Consider the following 25109-nt stretch of genomic DNA (forward strand, 5'->3'; position numbering starts at 1 on the left):
CTTTTTCCCCCCCACAAACAAGGTCCTTGAAGGAAGGTTGTGTCTTTGTTTCCTTAGTGTCTAACATAGTAGGTATATAATAAATACAAATGAGTAAGTGACTTGATTGTGATTAAATTAATAAACAGTGGGGCCAAGATTCAAACTCAAGTTTCTGATTCCAAAGCGGTACAGTATTAACTCTATTTCTGCTCCTTGGCCTTTTTTTTCCCTTAGAGAAGCTGAGTGAAATAATCTCGTATGCCCCTTTTTTTTCTAAAATGCTGAGATAATCTAGTGGGTAATGGTAGTAGTTTCCATGTATTGAGTAACTGTCATTATGAAAAGTTTTTCATTGCTTTTATTTTGGAAAGTGACCCAGTTCACCCTCATCTTGGCAATTTGTTAGGATGGCTTTAATTAACATATACAAGAAATCCAAGTCTGGCAGGCAGGGAAAGCATAAGGGGTCTTTTATAGGAATTCAAGAACTATATCACATCAGATTTGCAAGAATCTTTATGATTTTTTGGAACCATACACTATTGTCTGACCCAAAGGCCACCTTGGAAAGAAAATGGAACATTTTATGTTTATGTATTTTTGAGCTACAGAAAGGATCCTGTTGTTAAAAAGGATACTGCAGTTAGAAAGTCCTCTTCCCTTTCTTAGAAGTAAAAGTACTTAATTTTTAAATTTGTAAATTTTAGTTATATTAATTTTTTTTCCTTTTTTCTCATAATCACATTTTGTCTGCCACATCCAAAATAAATGCATGTTTATTGCTTCTGTTTGTCTTAGTCTGAGATTACTGTATCTTACCAATTCATATTTTTTCATAATGAACATCTCTTAAAACCAGAAGTAATTTAAAATTGATGGTATGTCATTCATTAATTGATAATGTTTACCGTTCTTAGTGATACCTAAAATAATGGTCTTTCTACAGTTGATGACTTAGCTTTGATGAAATTTGGTGATAGGAGATTGAATGTCATATATTCATATGCCATAGATATGGTTTGTTTTCATTTAAAGTTTTTTTTTAATTTGTAAATGTTACACAAATAACATTTTTATTACTGTGGAATCATTATTGCTGTGTAAGAGATAATCTTTGGTAAATAACTATTCCTAAAGAAATAAATGCTATCAGTCATTAACTTTCCTTCATTTGAACCAAATTAATTTAACTATAAGGTATTACAGCATGAAAGTTTTATTTTAACTATAAAAATTGTGACTTAATTTTTAATTTGTTTCCTTGTATAGTTTTTATAGTCGTGCTTTTGAGAAGATGTTTCAACAATGTTTGGAGTTACCCTCTCAGTCAAGATACTCAATTGCGTTTCCATTGCTTTGCACTCATTTTATGAGTTGCACACATGAACTGTGTCCAGAAGAGGTAATTTAAGAGTAGTACTGTGATTTATACGGTATGCAGAATTAACTAGGTTAAACAAGTAGACTTCCAGATTTTCACAGTCATACAGTTGGCCCTTGAACAACACAGGGCTTAAAGGTACCAGCCCCCAGCTCAGTCGAGAAACCATATGTAATTTTTGACTCCCAACAACTTAACCCCTAATAGCCTGCTGTTAACTAGAAACCATACTGATAATATTAAAGAGTCAGTTGACACATATTTTGTGTTACATATATTATATAGTGTATTCTTACAATAAACTGAGAAAAGATGTTTTTTCAAATTCCAAAAAGTTTTCCAATGTATTTGTTGAAAAAAATCTGCATTTAAGTTCAAACCCACATTGTTCAAGTATTAACTATAATTACCTAATCTAGCTTCCCACCTAGTTTATCTCTATGCAGAATCAGTAGAATGCTTGAATGGATATATGATATAGATACACTGTTAGTTTGGATGGGTGGTAAATATACATACATTTTATAAGAACATAAAAAGTCACTTGATATTTATATTTATGGTATAGTTATATACAGTAATTGATTCTGCATGCTTAGTTTTCCTCTGAAATTATTACTGAAAGGACTTACAAAATGAATGTACAGATAACTGAATAACATAAACAACATCAAAAAGGAATTTCACCAAGTTGTTAATGTAGTAGATGTAGTAAGCAAAATCCAGATTTTCTGGTATTTATAAGACAAACATGCACAAGCATGCAGGCACACAAGTTACTGAATAATCAAACTACTCACTATTTTATTGGGACCAAGTATCTATCACAAATGTATTCAATCTTTCTTACAGTCTTTAAAGAAGAAATACTGCTTTGTGTGTTAAAAATCTATATTAAAAGTAAATACTGTACCTCTTTTTAATTTAATTTAGTGTTGAGTCTAGCAGAACTGGTAGAAAAGAAACTTACAAGTAGCAGTAGTGCTATTAAATATCTTTAAACATTGGATAACAACTTGCAGGTAGTACATTCCATTGGAAGCAGACTGAGGTAGAGATTAATGTGCAGGAAGTTTATTAGGGAATGCTTTTGGAATTAATATATGTGAGGATGTTAATAACACCAATTTTAATAGATTTTTGAGTTTTAAAATTTAACAGAGTCCTTCCCCAAGCTTTACACCTAAGATAATACTATATTATTTTTCATCACCATCATCTTTCTTGTTAAATCACCCATTAAATCTTCGTTTTATTTGTTACCTTTTCTTAAATCCATACTCTACTTTCCATTCCTATAGTCACTGTTGTAGCTCAGATTTTCAATATTCATATGTACTACCTCCAATATTTCTGCCTTTAAGACTCATACAATGCCACCAGAGTGCCTCTTTCTTAAAGAATCATCAGTGGCTCTCCACTGTATATGCAGAAAGTAAAATTTCTTACAATTTGATTCTACCCTCATTCTTTCGTTTTATTTTGTTCTTTTTGGTCTTCTGAAAACTTCAAATTTAATATATATATGTATATATATATATATATAATGTGTCTTTTTAGTTATTTTTAAATGTACAGTTCAGTGTCATTAATTACCTTTACAGTGTTGTGCCACGATCGCCATTGTCCATTTCCAAAACTTTCATTACTCCAAGCAGAAACTGTAATAAGTGGTAACTTCCCGTCCTTCCAACTTGTGGTATTTTTTAGTCTGCTTTTGGTCTCAATGAATTTGCCTATTCTAGATAGTTTGTGCAGATGGAATCACACAGTATTTGTCCTTTTGTGTCTGGCTTATTTCACTTAGCATAATGTTTCAAGGCTCAGCCATGTTACAGCATGTATCAGAAGTTCCTTTTTATGGTGGAATAATAATCCATTGTATGTATCTACCACATTTTGTTTATTCACTTACCTGTTGATGGATTCTGCTCTCATTCTTATCTTCTACTTTCTACTCCCTACTAACTATAAGTAGCCCATCTTATGCAAACCATGCTTATTTATTTACTTTTTGGCCTCCTAATGGCTTTTCCTCATATATAAAATTCATTCTGCTGCACTTCCACCTATTGTAGCCTTACCTCCTCTTCGGTGCTCATCTTAAATCCCACCTCCTCCAAAAAGGTTTTTAGCATTTCTCCAGTTAGAATTTGTCCCTCCTTTACCATATTGCCATAGCACTTTATCATTATTTGTCTTTATCTACCTTGTACCACTTATTATAATGTTTCTGCCCCACTTAGTTGGTTAAGTTACAGGTCATGAATAGGATAAGACTTTAATTCTTATTAAATATAATAATTTACAAGTAGTTAATAATGTCTTTATATAAGTACAAAATTTTTATATAGCTTTTTTTTTGGCATTTGATTGTTACAACAAAGTGACAGTGTAGTACTGCTGATAGTTATCCTTAATTTACAGATGAAGAAAGTCTCTGGTGAATTTTTTTTTCTGTCCTTATAGTCATGTTAACTAGTAAGTGGCACTGTTCTGTTTTTCATTTAGCTAATTTGTTAAGGCCTGTTAGTTTCTAGATGCTTCACTAAATCCTGTGATAAGAAATGTGAAGACATGGTCTCTTTCCTTGATAAGTCCCTGATTTGATAATCTGTGCTGTTGTAGAAATAAATATGTGAAGCACTTTGGGAGCATTAAGGGAGTTCACCTAAGAGTGAGAATAGAGTAAATTGGTGTGCATAGTTCTTAGTGCAGTCTGACTTTGTAATTTTAGTTTCAGCTCATTTAGATAAGAGACAATATAGAAAAGCTTCTAGAATGACTTATTAATGCTAAGGCCTCAGTTTGAGCTAGAGTACTTAATAAATTTGCAAAAAGACAGTGCTTTTGAACTAGAGTTGCAGTTCACACCCTGCTATGTCAATAGGATCCCTGGATAATGGCAAACTAGTAATTGTGTTGTTCTGTCTGTACCATCCATTATAGTAGTTTATTCATCTTTTCCAGTCTCATTGTTTAAAAATCTTCCCTATACTGATGTCTCTCATTTATTTATCTCTAGTCCAGTTCTTTCCCTCAAATCTAGATTTCCTCTGTGTCTTGCTGCATTAGGTATTTTTTTATCTGAAATGTAACATGTTCAAGAAAGAACTATAGATTCTTCACATATTTCTCCACCCCCATCCTTGGAACCTTTTCTATCTTTGGTTCGACATTTATATAATCCAGACTCCTATGTCTTCTCCAAGCCACATTATCTTTTTCCCAGATTATTGTCAATAGTCTCCTAAATGATCTCTCTGCTTCTGCCGTTCTTCTAAAGTCTGTTCTCAGCAGATCATGGAGAGACTTGTGTCACATTAGGAAGCTTTAGTTCTTTTGTTTTCCAGTGTTACCATTTCTGAGTCACTGAAGCGGAGTAGAGAAATAAGATCTTTATTTCAAGTAAGTAGTAAATTGGAAACAAGGCTAGTTCAGTATTCTGTTTTTCAGGAAGAAGTGATAATAACAAGGAATATGTTTTATCTTTCAGGAGTTGGAATTTGGTTAAATAAAACACTGTTTATAATTTGAAATTTTCACTTAGGTAAAGTGAACCAGTTTTTTATTGTATCTGGCCTATAGGTCCCTTTTGGTTTGGCTCTAAGTTTTAAAGGACATTTTAAATAAAACATTAAGGTGTCATGGTTAGATCTAGGAACAGTTATATTCTTTTATATTATCTTTTATATGTAAAATTTATATATATTATATTTTAACCACATAGAAATAGTGTATATAATCTCTATATATGTTATATAATTGTGAAAGGTCCGGGAAGGAAAACTTTAAAAAATTTCTCTCTTTGTAAAGTATTACAAATGTGTAGTACAAAATTTTACAGCATTATATACTCAATATTCCTGTTACCACTGACAAGAAAAACCTATTAAACTATTGCAACACCCACCAAAATTAAAAAGATATAGAATCCTGTAGATAGAGATGGATGGATTTGAGTGTGTGTTTCTACATATACATATATATATGTAAATGTGATTGTCTTTTTTTATCCCATTGTATTGAGAAAATATACAACTTTTATTATCATCTTTATTCTGCTTTAACAGCGACATCATATTGGAGATCGCAGTCTTTCCTTATGTAATATGTTCCTGGATGAAATGGCCAAACAAGCTCGAAATCTCATCACTGATATTTGCACAGAACAGTGTACTCTTAGTGATCAGGTAATAATTTAAATGTTTCCATACAGATGGGAAATTTATGTGTGAAGGCCAGAGAATTAACTGTTAGCCAGTTATTTATTTTTTCATTTCTTTATTCTCAAATTCAGTAAATCTCATTATTTCTTGTAAAGCTCCTTAGGGTTTTCGACAATTGCCACTAGTTTTAGGATTACTTAGTTTAAATACCAACCTGGCATTCAAGTCCCTTCCTGATAGTTCAAACCACTCTACTCTACTTTGCTCTTTATGCCTCATCATGTAGTAGTTTTCACTAGATTCTGAACACATTGTGTCCTAATATAGTTTGTTCTTCATAGGCAGTCTTTTTGCCAATCAAATACTCATTCTCATTCTTTGCTTATCTACTCTGTTTTTACTTATCCATTAAACTACAGCCTTGATATAATTTCCTGTGAAGTGTTTCTTCACACAGGATTTGCCCATTTCTGTTTTACATCAAGCTATGTGGGCTCCCCAAACTAGCTAGGTAATCTCTGCTTCCTACTTCTACCTCTGTTCTTAGTGCTGGCATGATACTTGCTACATAGTCTGGATTCACATAAGGTCTGCTTAAAAATTAATGTGTTTTCAAAGTAATCAGTGTAATTTAAGATTTCATATCTTTTTAAATTTAGTTGCTGCCCAAGCATTGTGCCAAAACCATTAGTCAAGCAGTGAATAAGAAGTCAAAAAAACAGACTGGTAAGAAAGGGGAACCTGAAAGGGAAAAACCAGGAGTTGAGAGCATGAGGAAAAACAGACTGGTAGTGACCAAGTAAGCCATCCACTTCTGTTACATTCTTTTGTTATGGGTAGAAGTTTTTTCTAGAGCTGAGGAAATGCTAGTAATTGTAAACTTTTCATTTCCCAGTCTCTTTTTTTTTTTTAACCTTTGTGAACTTAATTAGCCAGTTAGTGTGCATTTCATCGCAAAATACAGATGCTGGATGTTTTAAGTAAATACATGTAGTAGATTATATTTGTCTTCATATACTGAATACTGAAAGCCAAGAATTTGTCTAAAAAAATTGGGAGTGCACTGTAAGCAATCTATAATTTCTTATTTATTTAAAATCAGATAATCAGAGACTATTTTGGCAGGCTGTCATATATTAGAACATGCCTGATATCATTATTTTAAAATTAACATATCAAAATACAGATACATTCAGGACTGACTGTTTGGATGGGAGGCATAGGTGGGCAATAATAGGTGAATTTTTTTTGGTTTAAAATAGATATCCTACTTCCTTGCCTCCTATGTTGAGCAAGCTATTTGCTTTTCTGTACACAACTTTGTTCCTCTACAACAAAAGTACAGCAGAATTTGGAGATGATTGTCTTTATGAGTGAAATAAGCTCTTCCTTGTGTATTGTCAACATAGTCATTACCATCTGAATGTAGAAACAAATGAGTGATGTTCTTTAGGAAATGCTCTATGTTAATGATATCCATAAACGTTTTGAACTTTGTTAGATTAGGAGAGAAAAAAACTGAATTTTGCAACTTATTGTTCCTAAATATGTTTATGGGGATATGGTCTGTTTATAAAATTAATTTTGTATTATGATGAAATGTTGAAACTTTTATTTACTGCTTAATTTTTTTCAGCCTTGACAAATTGCACACTGCACTTTCTGAGTTGTGTTTCTCTATAAATTATGTACCAAACATGGTGGTTTGGGAACATACCTTTACCCCAAGAGAATATTTAACTTCTCATCTGGAAATCCGCTTTACTAAGTAAGAAAGAATATAAACTGTTTTTGTTTGTTGGTTCAGTTAATGAGCTTATTATATATGTTCTTCATATCTGTACAGTGTCTCCTTTTATGAAGAAAAATATTAGTAAAACTGATGTAGTATAAAAAAATAATGAACCAGGAATGTTCCTGGGCAGCCTCTTCTGGGGAGGTGTCTCCATGCGCAGTAGGTGAAACCTCAGCCTGGACAGGGGTGTATTCTTGACTCTGATCGAGAAAGAATTCAGGACCGGTTGGTTGAGGATAGGTAAGGAAGAAATACATGAAAGTGAGAGTAGTAATGAACAGCAGCAACCATTCAGGCAGCAGAGAGCAAGGAAGAACAGAGGGAGTTCAGAGCTCACTGAACTCTTGCTTGGTATAGGGCAGATGCCTTGCCAACTCCTGAAGCCAGGGTCACCAGGCATCCAGTGTCCACTTGAGTCTTCACAGCCTGGGAACTAAGCCCCTAACACCCCAGATTTGGAGCAGCCACTGAGCACTGGGTCGAGTGCATTTATGTTCTGAGAACTTCCCCAAAGCAAAGAAAGGAGATTTTCAGGCAGGCTGCTAAAAGAACATGATTGTAAAGCTGCAGACCCATCTGGGTCACTCAGGTGATGGGAAGTTGCCAGCCCACATCAGAGATCTCAGTAGCCCCTCCCTACTTACCTGAAGTAGGACAGAGAGAGTGAAGACTTGTGCTCAAGTCTAGAAAATTGAATGAAATAGCGAAGTAACAAAGACACTTACCACTGGGAAAAGGGGTTTCTTACTAATCTCCCAAGAGGTTTGGAAGAGCACAGAGACAAAAACGTAGTAAGTTGAGCATCCAGAAGACTTTATTTAAGGCAAAGTACACACTCAAAGAAAGGGGACTGCGGGCAGCCTCAGAGAGGAGGCGTGCTTAAAGGCTTAGGATTTATGTCTTCTAAGGATTTCAGAATGGGGTAAAAGGGGGTGGGGATGGGGGAGACATAGGCTTGATATGTGGTCTCCTGATGTCCATCCCTGGTGAGGGACACTATGTCATCATCCATAGTCAGTCATCTACATATTCTGTAAGATAAAACTTAAGGAGTTCATCAAACCTGTTCTTCTCCAAGATAGTGGTTACCCTCAAGCAGTGGAAACATGTCATTTAGGACTGCTTGCACTGCCTTAAGATAGGGTCAGTTGTTGGCTAATTACCATAAAGTATGTTAGGAATATTGCCTCCTGACTCCCTAATTTTTAATATAGAATCTTAGCCTTAAGATGGAGTCCTTCCTGTTCTTAGTATACTATTTATATCTTGGCTTTTTTAGTCAAAAGCAGGAAAAATTGAATCATGACACTTGTCTCATGTCCCTGCTTTACCTCAGGAAGTATGAAGAATAGTGAACTGGGAATTACTTAAATTACCCAGATTTTTGTCTCATAATTGTTATTAATTAGTTGTAACACTAGATAAGCCAGTTAATTTCTTTGAGCTTTAATTGTAAGCCAAATGAGAAGATTGAAGCAAATTAGTGTATTTCAGCTGTCAGTTGGCAACCCTTTTGGTTGAAATCACATTTAGAAGGTTATAATCAACATTTAAGGAAAGAAAGAAGTGGGAGGGAAGGAAAGGAAAAAAAATCAGTGTATTGCGTATATTACAAATATTGCTTCATGAAAACTTTTCAGTTATGTATATATATATATATATGTACTAAGTTATTCATATCTTAAAGTGGGTCACAGTCAAATGTTTGAAAGCCTCAGGACTAGGTGAACTGTTTCTGAATTTGAATGTATCCTGTTATGCCAGTGGAATTCTAAACTCCTGAAGCACTCAATTCTAATTAGGGTTTTATAAGCTGCATATGTATGTATTTCTTGGAATAATATTGCATGTGATGTTAGAAACTTTAGTTTTATAAATGTTGCTTCAACTTTTTTCTGAAGTCACACATTATTAAAGAAAATACTGATTTGATGAATTGTTCTTGAAGGCTTTTAAGCAATTTATAAATTGCCAAAGATTTTTCAAAGTTTTGTAGTCATTAGCAAGTATTTGTTACTATATCTGTAGTGTGGTATTTGTACTATATGCTTAACATTGTGTTAAGTACTATGAATAGTAATGAAAGAGATAAAGCTTAGAGCTTTAGTTGGTGAGAAGATTACAATAATTAGAGAACAAAATAGGAGAGTGTGTAAGTGGGCACTAAATTGAGTGTTAAGTATTCACTTGATTAGAGAAGAGTGTGGTGTTGAACATAGACTGGTTTTTGCCCTCCTTTAGTTAGGCAGGTATCCTGACAGGGAAGCCCAGAATGCTCTAATATTTAGACCAAGGGGATATTATGCCCTCTGGTATTTATTATTCTCAACTGTGGGGGGGTGGTAGAGTGGAGCGTGGAAAGTTGGGTTCAATTTACAACTCCCTTTTTTTCCTTTTTTAAATAGTCTGGTCTGTTAATCTACAGAGAAACAAATGTTCTTTTGACAAACATTACTTTGTGATCAGGATCGTGGCAAGGCTGTGAAGTTGTTTACTTGGGGAAGATGTTTATGACAGGACAAAGAGCTTATATTAGTTGGTTGATTTTTGCTGATCACTTGAGCACAATCTTAGGACTGGGGAGTTGTATACAAGGATAGCAAATTTTGTCTTGAGTTCTTCTGGGACTGTTTTACTGGTGGGTTTTCTACTGGTCTGTTTTCTTCAGATTCATCCTTACAAATACAAGTCTAAGATCTTTACAGTAATGCTCAGGGAATTTTAAGGAGGGAAAATAAGGGTGGCAAATATAAGAAAAGGTCACAGAAAAATATTTCATAAATTTGTGTTTCCTTTTAGGCTTGTACAGTTTCTTGGGATATAAACCAAGCAGAACTGTGTTATGTGCTGTGAGTGATTAAAGGACAATAAAGTTTTCCTATTTGTTCAGTTGTTTTGACTCTCATGCATTTTGTTGAGAGGCATCACTAAGGCAGGCAGATGTGGAGTCAAACCGTAGATCTGCCACTTGCAAATAAAGTGATCATGATCAGTTTACTAGTTCTGCGCCTTAGTTTTTTACATCTGTGAAATGGGACAATAACAGCTACATAGTATGATTATTAAATACGAGGATTATAGGTAATATATGTAAAGCCTAAAAAAAATAAAAACTGGTAGTATATTGCAGTGCCAGATGAACTCAATCTATAGACTAAATATTTTATTGTAGTTGTTACAGACATCATATTAAAACATTTTTTTAAACTCTGTATCCTTAAGTCATTTTTATTACTGATGTCCTTAGAATTTTTTAGGCACTTGTATTCCCATTTCATTGTAGCTTTTAGGTGTTCATTCTTTTGTTGTGTTGTTTCTTCATAAGATAACTATAGTAGCAATTTCATGGCTTTGTTAAAAATTCTATTTAAAATTAACTTTATCATTTATTTATTTACTATTAGAGGTCCTAGGTTGAGTGGCATATTTACAGAACTGCAAAACTCATAACTCTTTTCTTCTTCCCACCACCCCCAGGTCGATTGTTGGAATGACTATGTATAACCAAGCCACACAGGAAATTGCAAAACCATCAGAGCTTCTAACAAGTGTAAGAGCTTACATGACTGTACTCCAGTCCATAGAAAACTATGTGCAAATTGATATTACAAGAGTATTTAATAATGTTCTTCTTCAACAAACACAACACTTAGACAGTCATGGAGAGCCAACTATTACAAGTCTATACACAAATTGGTAAGGAATACGTTTAGAAATTTGAATTAATAACAAAATTTCCTTATTATTAACTATAAAATGAACTACTTAGGAAAGTTTTTTTTTAAGGATAAATATCATGTATGTTAAGTTACCTGTCACCTTAAAAGTATATACAGGAATGTATACCCTAATAAATTTTGAATTAAGCAATTAATTTCTCTTGGTTATAAATTTACTTTTCTCCTTAGGTACTTGGAAACTTTGTTAAGACAAGTCAGCAATGGTCATATAGCTTATTTCCCTGCGATGAAAGCATTTGTGAACTTACCTACAGAAAATGAATTAACATTCAATGCAGAGGAATATTCTGACATATCAGGTGAACAATAATTTATGGTTTGGAGTATGAAGATTTCATTCTTCTTTGGCTTTTAATTCTGTTATGACTATTCTCATTCAGTTATGCATAAACATACATTGTATCTTAGACGTAACCTTTGCATTTGTGTTACCTTTTTTATTTTAGAGACTTTCCTCAGGTTTTTGCATTAATAATTTGCTTCTGTAATGGAATGTTCCAATATGTTAAGTTCATTTTCTCATGTATTTGCTCAGAGTATAAAATGAATAACATTTCCTTTCAGAAATGAGGTCATTATCAGAACTGCTAGGCCCATATGGTATGAAGTTCCTAAGTGAAAGCCTTATGTGGCATATTTCTTCACAAGTTGCTGAACTTAAGGTAATACAGTTTATTTTAAATCAATTTTAACTCTTAAATAATTTCTGAAGAACAATTCAAGAATATGAGCAGCAAGTCTAGAGTGTTAATTACTTTATGTTGACATGAAAGTTCTCAGATGTAAATAAAATTAGTGAGCTAGCATGGCCTTTTCAGTAGCATCTTTGTATAGTTCTGATTTAGAGATGAAAAAACTAAAAAAGCCTACAGAGGTAAGTTCACTTGCTTAAAGGGGTCTGAAATTCAGTTTTGACTTTTGGACAAGTCTTCATTCCATTGTACCATGATGCTTTGTTTTGAATGACCACATTCAAAATTCTAGCCAGTCATTTTTTTAAATTTGTAGTTTGAATTTGTGACTTTACAGAGATTATAATACAAATATTAGGCTTAATGTATTTTCTTATGAAACATCCTTTACATTATGCTCTTTAAACGGGATTAAAAATGTCTTTAGAATACTTAGCATTTTAAATAAAGGTGTAAAAGCTGAAGCAACACATTTTAAATTACCTTTTATTTAAAGCCTTTTAGAAATATCCCAGTGCTAAAGTGATTTATATTGAATAAATCTGTGTATTTAATAGCTATCTACTTTTTGAAAGAATTTGAATTTGGGCCACTAAAACTTTTGAACTTATGAACAGAATAGAAAAAACATGTTTTGAAACACGCCTTTCTCAATTTGTGAAATTTTTTGGTGGTTACTTGTATTTTTAATTTATCAAATAAATTTGACTTTGCATTTTAAATTTGTTAAGAATATGGTACGTAGCACTGATAAAGAACATGGCATTTCTGATGTAGCACCAAGAGGTCTAAATGTAATAATCTTGATTTACTGAAAATTGAACAAATATTTGGATAAGCCAATGTCTGCAAGGCAAATAATATTTTGTTGTGTGAGTACCAGATGACAGGAGTCAGCATGACTGAAAGGAAAAGCATTATTACTCAGTGATTAAGAACTCAAGTTTACTTTTAAGTAAACTTAAGTTACTTTAAGAACACAAGTCAGGTTGTCCTGAATTTCAGTCCTGTCATTTATGAGCTTTGGCTTTGGGCAAAGTTTAAGCTCACTAAGCTTTTACTTTGAGAGAAGTATATGAGGCAATCCATGTCAGATGCTTAGTACTCAGCACCATGCCTGACAAACAATAAGTTCTGAGTAAATATTATTTGCTGTTCATAATGTCTTTATTCTCTCATTGTTCTTTTTAAAAAGAATGTTCTGTAAGTCTTATATAAAAGTCAAGTTTTAGATACTCTATAAATGAAGGTTTTAAATACACACTTTATATAGTTTTAAAAACACGCATGTTGAAAGTTAGTTTTGGTTCTTTATAACCAAAGTCATTCTTATTATTAGACTCATTCCCCTGTAAATACATGATCTCTTTTCTATACTACTGTTCTCAAGTAACAAATATTTCATTGAAAGTTTACTTTCTTGTGTTCCTTTGAGACTGAGATAATAAAAGAATTATGGCCCAGTAATTGTGTTTTTGCCAACTATTTTTTATTTTTATTTATTTATTTTTTATTAAGATATCATTGATACACAGTCACACGCGCAACATTGTAGTTGCTACATTCCCCCATTATCAAGTCCCCACCACATACCCCATTACAGTCCCTGTCCATCAGCACACTAAGATGCTATAGAGTCACTACTTGTCTTCTCTGTGCTGTACCGCTGTTCCCATGCCCCCCACATTATGTGTGATAATCCTAATGACCCTTATTCCTCTTCTCCCTCCCTTCTAACCCACCCTTCCCAGTCCCTTTCCCTTTGGTAACTGTTAGTCCATTCTTGGGTTCTGTGAGTCAGCTGCTGTTCTGTTCCTTCAGTTTTTGCTTTGTTGTTATACTCCACATATGAGTGAAATCATTTGGTACTTGTCTGTCTCCACTTGGCTTATTTCACTGAGCATACCCTCTAGCTCCATCCATGTTGTTGAAAATGGTAGGATTTGTTTTCTTCTTATGGCTGAATAATATTCCATTGTGTGTATGTCCCACCTCTTCTTTTTTATCCAGTCATCTACTGATGGACACTTAGGTTGCTTCCATACGTTGGCTATTGTAAATAGTGCTACGATAAACATAGGGATGCATATATCTTTTTGAATCTGTAATCCTGTTTTCTTAGGGTAAATTCCTAGGAGTGGAATTCCTGGGTCAAATGGTATTTCTGTTTTTAGTTTTTTGAGGAACCTCCATACTGCTTTCCACAATGGTTGAACTAATTTACATTCCCACCAGCAGTGTAGGACGGTTCCCCTTTCTCCACATCCTCACCAGCATTTGTTGTTATTTGTCTTTTGGATGTTGGCCATCCTAACTGGTGTGAGGTGCTATCTCATTGTGGTTTTAATTTGCATTTCTCTGATGCTTAGTGATGTGGAGCATCTTTTCATGTGTCTGTTGGCCATCTGAATTTTTTCTTTGGAGAAGTATCTGTTCAGATCCTCTGCCCATTCTTTAATTGGATTATTTGCTTTTTCGTTGTTAAGGTGCATGAGTTCTTTATGTATTGTGGATGTCAACCCTTTATCGGGTATATCATTTATGAATATATTCTCCCATACTGTAGGATGCCCTTTTGTTCTGCTGATGGTGTCCTTTGCTGTACAGAAGCTTTTTACTTTGATATGGTTCTTTGTGTTCATTTTTGCTTTTGTTTACCTTGTCTGGGGAGATATGCTAATGAAAAAGTTGCTCATGTTTATATTCAAGAGAGTTTTGCCTATGTTTTCTTCTAAGAGTTTTATGGTTTCATGACTTATATTCAGGTCTTTGATCCATTTTGAGTTTACTTTTGTGTATAGAGTTAGACAGTAATCCAATTTCATTCTCTTACATGTAGCTGCCCAGTTTTGCCAACACCAGTTGTTGAAGAGGCTGTCATTTCCCCATTGTATATCCATGGCTCCTTTATAGTATAGTAATTAACCATATATGCTTGGGTATATATCTGGACTCTCTAGTCTGTTCCATAGGTCTATGGGTCTGTTCTTGTGCCAGTACCAAAGTGTCCTGATTACTGTGGCCTTGTAGTAGAGCTTGAAGTTGGGGAGTGAGATCTCCCCCATTTTATTCTTCCTTCTCAGGATTGCTTTGGCTGTTCAGGGTCTTTTTTGGTTCCATATGAATTTTAGAACTATTTGTTCAAGTTCATTGAAGAATGCTGCCAGTATTTTGATCGGGATTGCATTGAATCTGTAGATTGCTTTAGGCAGGATGGCTGTTTTGACAATATTAATTCTTGCTAGCCAAGAGCATGGGATGAGTTTCCATTTGTTAGTGTCCTCTTTAATTTCTCTCAAGTTGTCTTCTACTTCTCAGGATAAAGGTCTTTCATTTCTTTGGTTAGGTTTATTCATAAGTATTTTATTCTTTTTGATGCAATTGTGAATGGAATTGTTTTCCTGATTTCTCTTTCCACTAGTTCATTGTTAGTGTATAGGAATTCAGCTGATTTCTGTGTATTAATTTTGTATCCTGCAACTTTGCTGAATTCAGATATTCGTTCTAGTAATTTTGGAGTGGATTCTTTCAGGTTTTTTATGTACAATATCATGTCATCTGCAAACTGTGACAGTTTAACTTCTTCCTTACCAATCAGGATGCCTTTTATTACTTTGTTTTGTCTGATTGCCGTGGCTAGGACCTCCAGTACTATGTTGAATAAAAGCAGGGAGAGTGGGCGTCCTTGTCTTCTTCCTGATCTTAGAGGAAAAGCTCTCAGCTTTTCCCTGTTAACTATGATGTTGGCTGTGGGTTTGTCATATTGGGCTTTATTATGTTGAGGTTCTTGCCATCTATACCCATTTTGTTGGAGAGTTTTTATCATGAATGGATGTTGAATTTTGTCAAATGCTTTTTCAGCATCTATGGAGATGGTCATGTGATTTTTGTCCTTTTTATTGATCTAGTGGATGATATTGATGGATTTTTTAATGTTGGGCCGTCCTTGCATCCCGGGATGAATCCCACTTGATCATGATGTATGATCCTCTTGATGTATTTTTGAATTCAGTTTGCTAATATTTTGTTGAGTATTTTTGCATCTATGTTCATCAGGGATATTGGTCTGTAGTCTTTTTTTGTGATGTCTTTGCCTGGTTTTGGTATTAGAGTGATGTTGGCTTCATAGAATGACTTTGGAATTAGTTCCTCCTTTTCTTTTTTTGGAAAACTTTAAGCAGAATGGGTACTGTGTCTTCTCTAAATGTCTGATAAAATGCAGCAGTGAAGCCATCTGGTCCAGGAGTTTTGTTCTTGGGTATTTTTTCATTACCAATCCGATTTCCATGCTGATAATTGGTCTGTTCAAATTTTCTGTTTCTTCCTGGGTCAATCTTGGAAGGTTGTATTTTTCTAGAAAGCTGTCCATTTCTTCTAGGTTATCCAGTTTGTTAGCATATAAGTTTTCATAGTATTCTCTAATAATTAATTGTATTTCTGTGGTGTCCATAGTGATTTTTCCTTTCTCATTTCTGATTCTGTTTATGTGTGTAGATTCTCTTTTTTTCTTGGTAAATCTGGCTAGAGGTTTATATATTTTGTCCATTTTCTCAAAGAACCAGCTCTTCATTTCATTGATTTTTTTCTATTGTTTTATTCTTCTAACTTTTATTTATTTCTCCTCTGATCTTTATTATGTCCCTCCTTCTACTGACTTTGGCCCTCATTTGTTTTTCGAGTTCCAATAATTGTAAATTTAGACTGCTCATTTGGGATTGTTCTTCCCTCTTTAAATAGGCCTGGATTGCTATATACTTTCCTCTTAGAACTGCCTTTGCTGTGTCCCACAGAAGTTGGGGTGTTGTGCTGTAGTTTTCATTTGTCTTCATATATTGCTTGATCTGTTTTAATTTGGTCATTGATTTATTAATTATTTAGGAGCATGTTGTTAAGCCTCCATGTGTTTGTGAGCCTTTTTGTTTTCTTTGTACAGTTTTTTCTAGTTTCATACCTTTGTGATCTGAGAAGTTGGTTGGTACAATTTCAATCTTTTTGAATTTACTGAGGCTCTTTTTGTGGTCTAGTATTTAGTCTATTCTTGAAAATGTTCCATGTGCACTTTAGAAGATTGTGTATTCAGCTGCTTTTCAGTGGAGTGTTCTGTAGATGTCTGTTAGGTCCATCTGCTCTAATGTGTTGTTCAGTGCTGCTCTAATAAGTTGTTCACCTACTTTCTGTCTGGTTGATCTGTGCTTTGGAGTGAGTGGTGTGTTGAAGTCTCCTAAAATGAAAGCATTTCATTTTGTTTCCCCCTTTAATTGTGTTAGTATTTGTTTCACATATATAGGTGCTCCTGTATTGGGTGCATAAATATTTATAATGGTTATATCCCCTTATTGGACTGACCCCTTTATCATTATGTAATACCTTTCTTTGTTTCTTGTTACTTTCTTTGTTTTGAAGTTTTTATCTGATACAAGTACTGTAACACTTGCTTTTTTCTCCCTATTGTTTGCACAAAGTATCTTTTTCCATCCCTTCACTTTTAATCTGTGTATGTCTTTGGGTTTGAAGTGGGTCTCTTGTAGGCAAACATGTAGATGAGTCTTGCTTTGTTATTCATTCTAACTCTGTGTCTTTTGTTTGGTGCATTCAGTCCATTTACATTTAGGGTGATTATCGATACGCATGTACTTATTACCACTGCAGGCTTTAGATTCATGGCTATCAAAGGTTTAAGGGCAGCTTCTTTACTATCTAGCGGTCTTAACTCACTTATTACAGTATTAAAAACACAGTCTGATGATTCTTTTTCGCTCCCTTCTTTTTCTTCTTCCTCCACTCTTTATATGTTATGTATCATATTTTGTTCTGTTTGTGTATCCTTTGACTGAGTTTGTGGATAGCTGATTTAATTTTGCATTTGGTTACTATTTAGTTTGTCTACTTCCTTTGCTGTTGTTTTATTTTGTCTGGTGACAGCTATTTAGTATTAGCCACACTTCCATCTAGAGCAGTCCCTTTAAAATACACTGTAGAGATGGTTTGTGGGAGGTAAATTCCCTCAATTTTTGCTTATCTGGGAATTGTTTAATCTCTCCTTCAAATTTAAATGATAAACTTGGTGGGTAGAGTTTTCTTGCTTCAAGGCCCTTCTATTTCATTACATTAAATATATCATGACATTCCCTTCTGGCCTGTAAGGTTTTTGTTAAGTCTGATGATAGCCTGATGGGTTTTCCTTTGTAGGTTATCTTTTTTCTCTATCTGGCTGCTTTTAATACTCTGTCCTTGTCTTTGATCTTTGCCATTTTAATTATTATATGTCTTGGTGTTGTCCTCCTTGGGTCCCTTGTGTTGGGAGATCTGTGGACTTCTATGGCCTGTGAGACTTATTTCCTTCCCCATATTGGGGAAATTTTCAGCAATTATTTCTTCAAAGACACTTTTATCCCTTTTTCTCTCCTTCTGGTGCCCCTGTAATGTCAATATTGTTCCTTTTGGATTGGTCACTCAGTTGTCTTAATATTTTTTCATTCCCAGGGATCCTTTTTTCTCTCTCTGCCTCAGCTTCTCTGTAGTCCTGTTACCTGATTTCTATTCCATTAACTGTCTCCTCTATCTCACCTAACCTGCTTTTAAATCCCTTAATTGTTCTATTTCAGTTATCTCCCTCCTGAATTCATCCCTTTGCTCTTGAATATTTTCCTGTAGCTCCATTAGTATGCTTATGACTTTTATTTTGAATTCTTTTTCAGGAAGATTGGTGATTCCAGTCCCACCGAGCCCTCTCTCTGGTATTTGAGGGATTTGGGGATTGAACAGGGTTCTTCTTCCTTTTCCTGGAGTGATGGGAGTGGTTGCTGGCTAGTGTCACAGGTGTTAGCTGCGAAGAGAAAGTCTTCCTGCTTGCCGGACACCATGCCTGTCTCCGCTGTCTGTGCTGGTTTACCCCATGTAGGGAGTGGCCTCTGGGTTAATCCCCTAAACTGCCATGGTAGGGTGGCCGTCGGGATGGCCTAGGGTGATGGCAGGGGTTGCTGGAGAATGGCGCAGTTTCTGCTGTGAGAACAAAGCCCTTTCGTGCCTTTGGTCTCAGCGCCTGTCTCCACTGTCTGTGCCAGCTAACTGCATGCAGGGAGAAGCCTTTGGGTCTGGCCCAGTTAGGCACATGCAGGAAGAAGACTGTGCATTAAGCTGTGTAGTTGCTGTAGGCTGGGCTTCCCCCAGCTGGTCTGTAGCCATGGTGGAGACAGCCGGTGTCTGTGCAGGTGCCGGCCGGGAGGAAGGAGTGGGAGGCGGCTGCCTATTGCAGTGAGGGGCCTCGGGGCTGCATTGCCAACCAGGGGGATAAGGCGCGTGAAGCTCCTGGGCTGAGTATGCCAGGACGATTATGTCCACCTGTTCCTTCTAAACCGTTGCCCCGTTAGCAGCCTTCTGACTCTTGAGAAGTGTTTCAAAGTGCCTGCTCTTCTTTTTTCCCAGGTCAGCAGGCTGTGGGAACCTGTTCACAGTCTCTTAGTCTCTGACTTTGGTTTTCAGCCCCTCTAATCTCCAGAGCACCATGCAATGTGGGTCTGTGCTCCTGGGGCAGATTTCTAGGGCTGGGTATTTAGCAGTCCTGTGTTTCCACTTCCTCCCCACTCTGATTCTTTCCCTCCCACTGGTAAGATGGGGTTGGGGGAGTGCTGGGATCGCGGCTTTTTACTTTACCCTTTTCCGTGAGATGTTGATTTCTCCCAAATGTAGACTGGCTGGTGTACCATTACTTCTGGTTGCTCTTTTAGGAATAGTTGTATTTGCTGTATTTTCAAAATATGTTTAGTTTTGTGAGGAGATTACCACCACACTACGTACACTGCCATCTTTTCTCTGCCCTTCTCCAACTGTTTTTTATTTCAGACTAAATACATAGGTATTTAAAGAATTGTTAGTGTTTTTAGTGCTTCTTTGCCATTTAATGTGGGTGTTGAGTATTTTGATGTAGTAATAAATATTGGTCTATTTGGATTTCTCTGTATTGATGTCTGTCTATGAGTCCTTTACAGTACTCATCTGAGGATAAACTTTATCTAGAGATTTGATTAGTGAGCATATACTTGCCTACTCCTGATATGTTATACTTGCTAATATAGTTTAGATAGCATTAGCTTTTTTGGTATCTGTACCATACTATTCAGAGTCAACGTACAATCAGATAAGTTTTTTTTTTCCCCACTTACACTGACCTTGAACCTTAGCTCTCCAAATCTTTATTTTGTACAGTTTTTTTTTTTCAGACTCAAGTGTTGCTTTTAAGAATTTATCTCATTAGATACTGTGCATCTTTTCCTGATTTTTTTTTAGTTCCAATTTTGTCATAATCTTTTAGTAATTGTTTTGTACACTTAACTGTCTTAGCTGTTAATACTTAACTGTCCTTAAGTATTAATGTTAATCAGATACATTCTTGGTCTTGAAAAGAAATGGAAGGAGCTTATGTTTTAACATTAACTCTCTTATATCTTGTAGTGACTGTATTTTCTTTCTGATATCTTGAGCAATTTAAAAGTGATGTGATAAGAATAAATGATGTTGACTTCTTTTTTAATGCTGTTGAATTTTCTGACTCTAGAGTATTGTTTCTTGGTTGAATTCTTTTTCAAATATTTGATAATATCAAAACTGCATCAAAAGCCTAGATAAGAAACTTTTTGTGTAAGAGCTTAGATTCATTGTCTCTTATGAATACATGGATATGAATTAGCTTGGGTTTCTTATTATATGTTATTGTGCTCTAAAACCAAGATGGTTCAGGATACTAAAACTTTTTTCTCTGAAACTTTTGATTTTATTATTTTAGAAATCTTACATGATTCTTCTTACTTGATGTGACTTTTCATTTTAGCATTATAAAAACTTGGATATTTTATTAATGATTTATTGTTAGTTGTAGGAACACTTTATAAAAACCATATGATTATGTTTTAGTATTTAGGGGCTTTCTGTTTTCACTTTTTGCTTCTCAAGTAGTAAATCCCAATTTGATTAAACATTTTTCAAAAGTCTTCTTCATGTGGTCAACCATAAATATGAAAGCTTTACATTTGTAGCATTGAGCCTTCGTCATTTAGGTTTCTTCAAAACAAAGCTAGTCCTAAGGATTCAGTTTTCTGGGTTTCCACAGTGCTTGACAACAATTTTCTTAGAGATGCTTCTTAACAACCCCAAGATGTAATCTAGGTTTCTCTGGATTCAGCTACTTGTGTATTATTAACAACTGGAGAAGGTGTTATTCATGATTTTGTATTCTCAGCCTCTGTGCACTGAGACATAGTTTAATGTGTATTCTTGTATTTTATTACATAAGAAATCATCATAATATAATGTTTCATATAAACAAGTTCAGTGTGTTGCATATTATTCTATGTCATTGAGATAAATCTCCAAAAGTACTCAGTCTGTTGGAGATGATTCTAACTTTTTTTTGTAGTTTGTGTCCCATAAAATTGCTTTCCTTAGAATAACCTAATTTATGAAATTACAGAGTCAAAATAACATAGATTTTTGCTTCCAGTATTAGACTAGGTTATTTAGAGCACCTTTTCTCTTAATGAAAACTTGAAAAACTGGAGAGACATATGAAGAAACAGAATCTTTTAAAGATGAGCTAAAAAGATAGGTTTTCTAAGCTAAAAGCAAGGAGAGTGTGGGAACTCAGACACATAAGCCTAACTGGAAGCCCCTTTTGACCTGAGGACATTAGCTGTTCCAGCAATAACATTTATGAAATTAAGGTGTAAGTTTTTGTGGCCTTATTGAGCAAAGGGGTCAATAATAAAAACCCAAAGCTTGCCCAAAGTGGGGAGTGGGAAGTCTGCCTACATTCCTCTCCACCTTTACATAGACACCCCAAAGGGTTCTTGTATCACCATGGTATCAGTGAAGTAGAAATGATTCACCCTTCCCCAGGATTTGTAGCCCTGTTGGTGCTCCAAGGAGTCTATCGTCTTGAACCTGATTAAGGGGTCCTAGATTATTAGTAGGGTCCCAAGGTGTGTGGCAGAAGCTAACAAAAATCCTCTCTGGAGAAAGGTGTCTTCATTCTAGGCTTCAAGTGAATCCTTCAAATAATTTGTCTAACACTGACCTCCAGCTATATAGGGAAGTCTATTGGAAATCAGTGGAGGGTGGAGGTAGGTCAATACATCTAGTTGGCTGTCTTAGGCCCTTCTATCCCCTTCTCTCTTCTGCCACCTTCTGTTTTGGTGTTCCTGAATTTAGTCCTCCTTGTTGGTCTTCTTAAGATGGTGTGAAGTTAGATGTGTAACAACACCTGACAACTCCCCAGCCCTACAGACATGTAAAAACTCTTCTGTTTTCAATCTTAGTCTTTCGTTTCCATTACACTGCTACAGTTTCTGAGCCCTGCTTGGATCTTGAGGCATGCATTAACTTGCCTACTACATTATATCTCTCCTACAGGAGCTTGCTGATAATTTCCCATCTCTACTTATTCTTTGCTCTGCTTTACATCTTCTAAAAGTTTCTTCACATCTCTCATTTGATCTTGTTTCAACTATTTTCTTAGTTATTGTAGGTTTATGCCTTTCTTTTCTTTTCTCAAAAGTTAGTGGGTTTCTGGAAGCAGAGTTTTAGACATATGTATAGAATTCTCTACATTTAACTAGAACTTCAACATAGTTTATATACTTACTTGAGCATTTCTATAGGAATGATTTTTTTAAGTGGATCAGATTCCTTCTGATACTGCCAAATATCTCTGAAGAGATTGTAGCTCATACTCCATGCATTAGAGTGTAATGATGCCTCTAATAGCATTTTAGTCTTTTTGAAATTAGGGCATAAAATTTTGTGTGTGTAATTATGTATTTTTAAGATCATTCTATAACTTCTTAGGTTTTATTTTTCTCTATTTCATTTTTTATATTTAATCTAAAATTAACATAAACTAGTTATTATGTGGCTGCATCTTTTTATCTTAAAGAAGCCTTTAATTGTTTTAATTCTTGTTTTACCTTGAGAACTTTTTTGTTTCAAAGAGTAAATTAGTGTGCCAAGACAGAAAGAAGTGCTTCATTGTATTTAATGGTTGTGAATAAAATTGTGTGTCAGACATAGTCAACATTTCTGCAGTGTTCTCACGGTAAAAGGTGGTACATTACTTTCTGAGGAAGAAAACAACCAGTCTTCTGTCCTTATCGGATTCTTGAGGTGTTTCATTTGGAGTTGTGCCCATTGCATCAATTTCTCTTTCCAATATTGCCAAAAGAATTGTTTTGGTATTTTACATATCAGTTCTTCTACTTCTTCACAGGGTCCTATTAGGTTTTTTTCAAGTGAAATAGGAAATTTAAATACCAATTATGCTAAGAATTCAACAGTTTCTTTTTAACAGAAAACCAAGCTTTTTAGTACTTGATGTTTTTACTTAATGTTTTTAGCTTATTCTGAATCATTTAATCAGTAATTCCTGTTATTTCCACTTTTCATTCCATTCACCAATGATACTAATCACTGCTTTATATATGTAGAGGGCTCTTTGTTTCAGGATGCAGTTGAAGAAGAAAAGGAAAAATTTTAATATATAAACTTACTTTCAAAAGGAGACATTGTTAACTTTTTTTTTTCAAAGAGTAATGTACAAACACCTGCTTTAGTGTCACAGCTCCTGAAGTGTGGCCTTCAGCACCAACAGCACTTGGAACTTGTTTGAAATGAACAGTTTTCAGTCCTACCTCAGACTTGCTAAATGAGAACTTGAGGGTCTAGGACCCAGCAGTGTGTGTTTTCAGTAGTAAGCCCTCCAGGTCATTCTGATAGATACTGAAGGTCGGAAACCATTTCCTTAGGGGTTCAGAGCATGAATTTTTAAATCAGACATACCTGAATTCATATTCCACTATTTCATATCTTTTTAACTTTAGGCAAGTTATCTAACCGCTCTAAACCTTAGTTTTCTCAATTGTAAAACTGGAATATCACCTCATTTGGATCAGGGTAATGGGATTGTTTGTAAATTGCCTAGTATAGGAGTTTGAAAGTGATTTCCATATTCTTACTATTAAATATAAACTCTAATTTATTGATTCTAAAACATAGTTGTTCTATATTTCAGAAATTGTATGTGTCAAAGTTAAATGATTAGAAAATACTGTGTCAGTTTAATTGGTAGTTTTTTCTTAATGGCATATAAGATAACGGTGCATTAAATATTCATTGGTATCTAATTCACTGATATGTGACATTATATTCAAGGTACAGGATACTGTCAGGGTTTGGCATATAGTTTGAGTATACATTGTTTGAATTCTGTTTTAGATTTAGACAAGTAGTATATTAGCCCCAGAGAGAGGAGCAGCTTAATCAGAGACTATAGAAGTTGAATTTAGTGAATAAAGTAACTGGAGCTGAACATCTGATAGGAACAAAAAGAAATAATCTGAAGTACAGGCATATCTTGTTTTATTGTGCTTCACTTTATTGTACTTCACAGATAGTGAGCTTTTTACAACTGAAGGTTTGTGGCGTCAAGCAAGTCTTGTTGGCACCCTTTCTCCAACAGCATTTGCTCACTTTGTGTCCTTGTCATGTTTTGGTAATTTTTACAACATTTCAGACGTTTTTATTATTATATTTCTTATGGTGAAGTGTGATCAGTAATTATGGGTTACTGAAAGTTCAGATGATGGTTAGCATCTTTAGCAATAAAATATTTTTAAATTAAGGTATGTGTACTTTTTTTATATAATATTATTTGCACTCTTAGTAGACTGCAGTATAGTGTAAACATAACTTTTATATGCACTGGGAAACCAAAAAATTCATTTGGCTTGCTCTATTGTGGTACTTGCTTTATTGTGGTGGTCTGGAACTGAACCTGCAGTATCTCCAGGGTATGCCTGTCATATCAGGTAACCTAAACAAAATTCATACTAGTACAGGAAAAATGATGTTTACAGATTTTCTGCAGAGTGTTTCATGCCCCCCTTAAATCAGTTGTCATCAGCCTTGGGCTTGTAACAAATCCATTATGGCATTTTTAACAATATGCTTGCCACATCTTCACACAGGCCTACTGAATTGAAATACTCAGGGATGAAGCCTGGATATATGTTGCCCTGGGTATTTTAAATACATATAGTCATTATCTCTGCCAGACTCAAATTAATTGTATTTATTTTAGTTACAATTTTTAAACTAAATTACTTTTCTAATATTCTTCTTAAGAAAAACATTCTTTAATGAGTTATGCTTTCTTGAGTATACCCTTCATTCCCTACCCTTACTTATATCCCTTCCTTCTTTTCTCTTCATTTTTCTCAGTGGTCCCTGAAAAAGTAGATAGTTGTTACTTCCATTTTATAAATTTTTGCTGGGAAACATGGCTGTATTATAATTCTCATGAAG

The 25109-nt window shown here is 34.7% G+C and overlaps 1 protein-coding gene across 2 annotated transcripts in view; it reads left to right on the top strand.

Moving 5' to 3' along the window:
* The window catches only part of NCKAP1 (NCK associated protein 1), a 113216-nt gene that overhangs the window by 72512 nt on the left and 15595 nt on the right, over positions 1-25109 (top strand). For both annotated transcript variants that reach the window (XM_073218584.1, XM_073218585.1), the window contains 7 exons: positions 1252-1384; positions 5437-5556; positions 6192-6331; positions 7169-7300; positions 10805-11023; positions 11236-11366; positions 11632-11729. In XM_073218584.1, coding sequence (XP_073074685.1) covers positions 1252-1384; positions 5437-5556; positions 6192-6331; positions 7169-7300; positions 10805-11023; positions 11236-11366; positions 11632-11729 — 973 coding nt within the window. The remainder of the gene's footprint in view (positions 1-1251; positions 1385-5436; positions 5557-6191; positions 6332-7168; positions 7301-10804; positions 11024-11235; positions 11367-11631; positions 11730-25109) is intronic.

This window comes from Manis javanica, chromosome 12 (genome assembly GCF_040802235.1).
Source record: "Manis javanica isolate MJ-LG chromosome 12, MJ_LKY, whole genome shotgun sequence".
Classification (NCBI taxonomy): domain Eukaryota; kingdom Metazoa; phylum Chordata; class Mammalia; order Pholidota; family Manidae; genus Manis; species Manis javanica.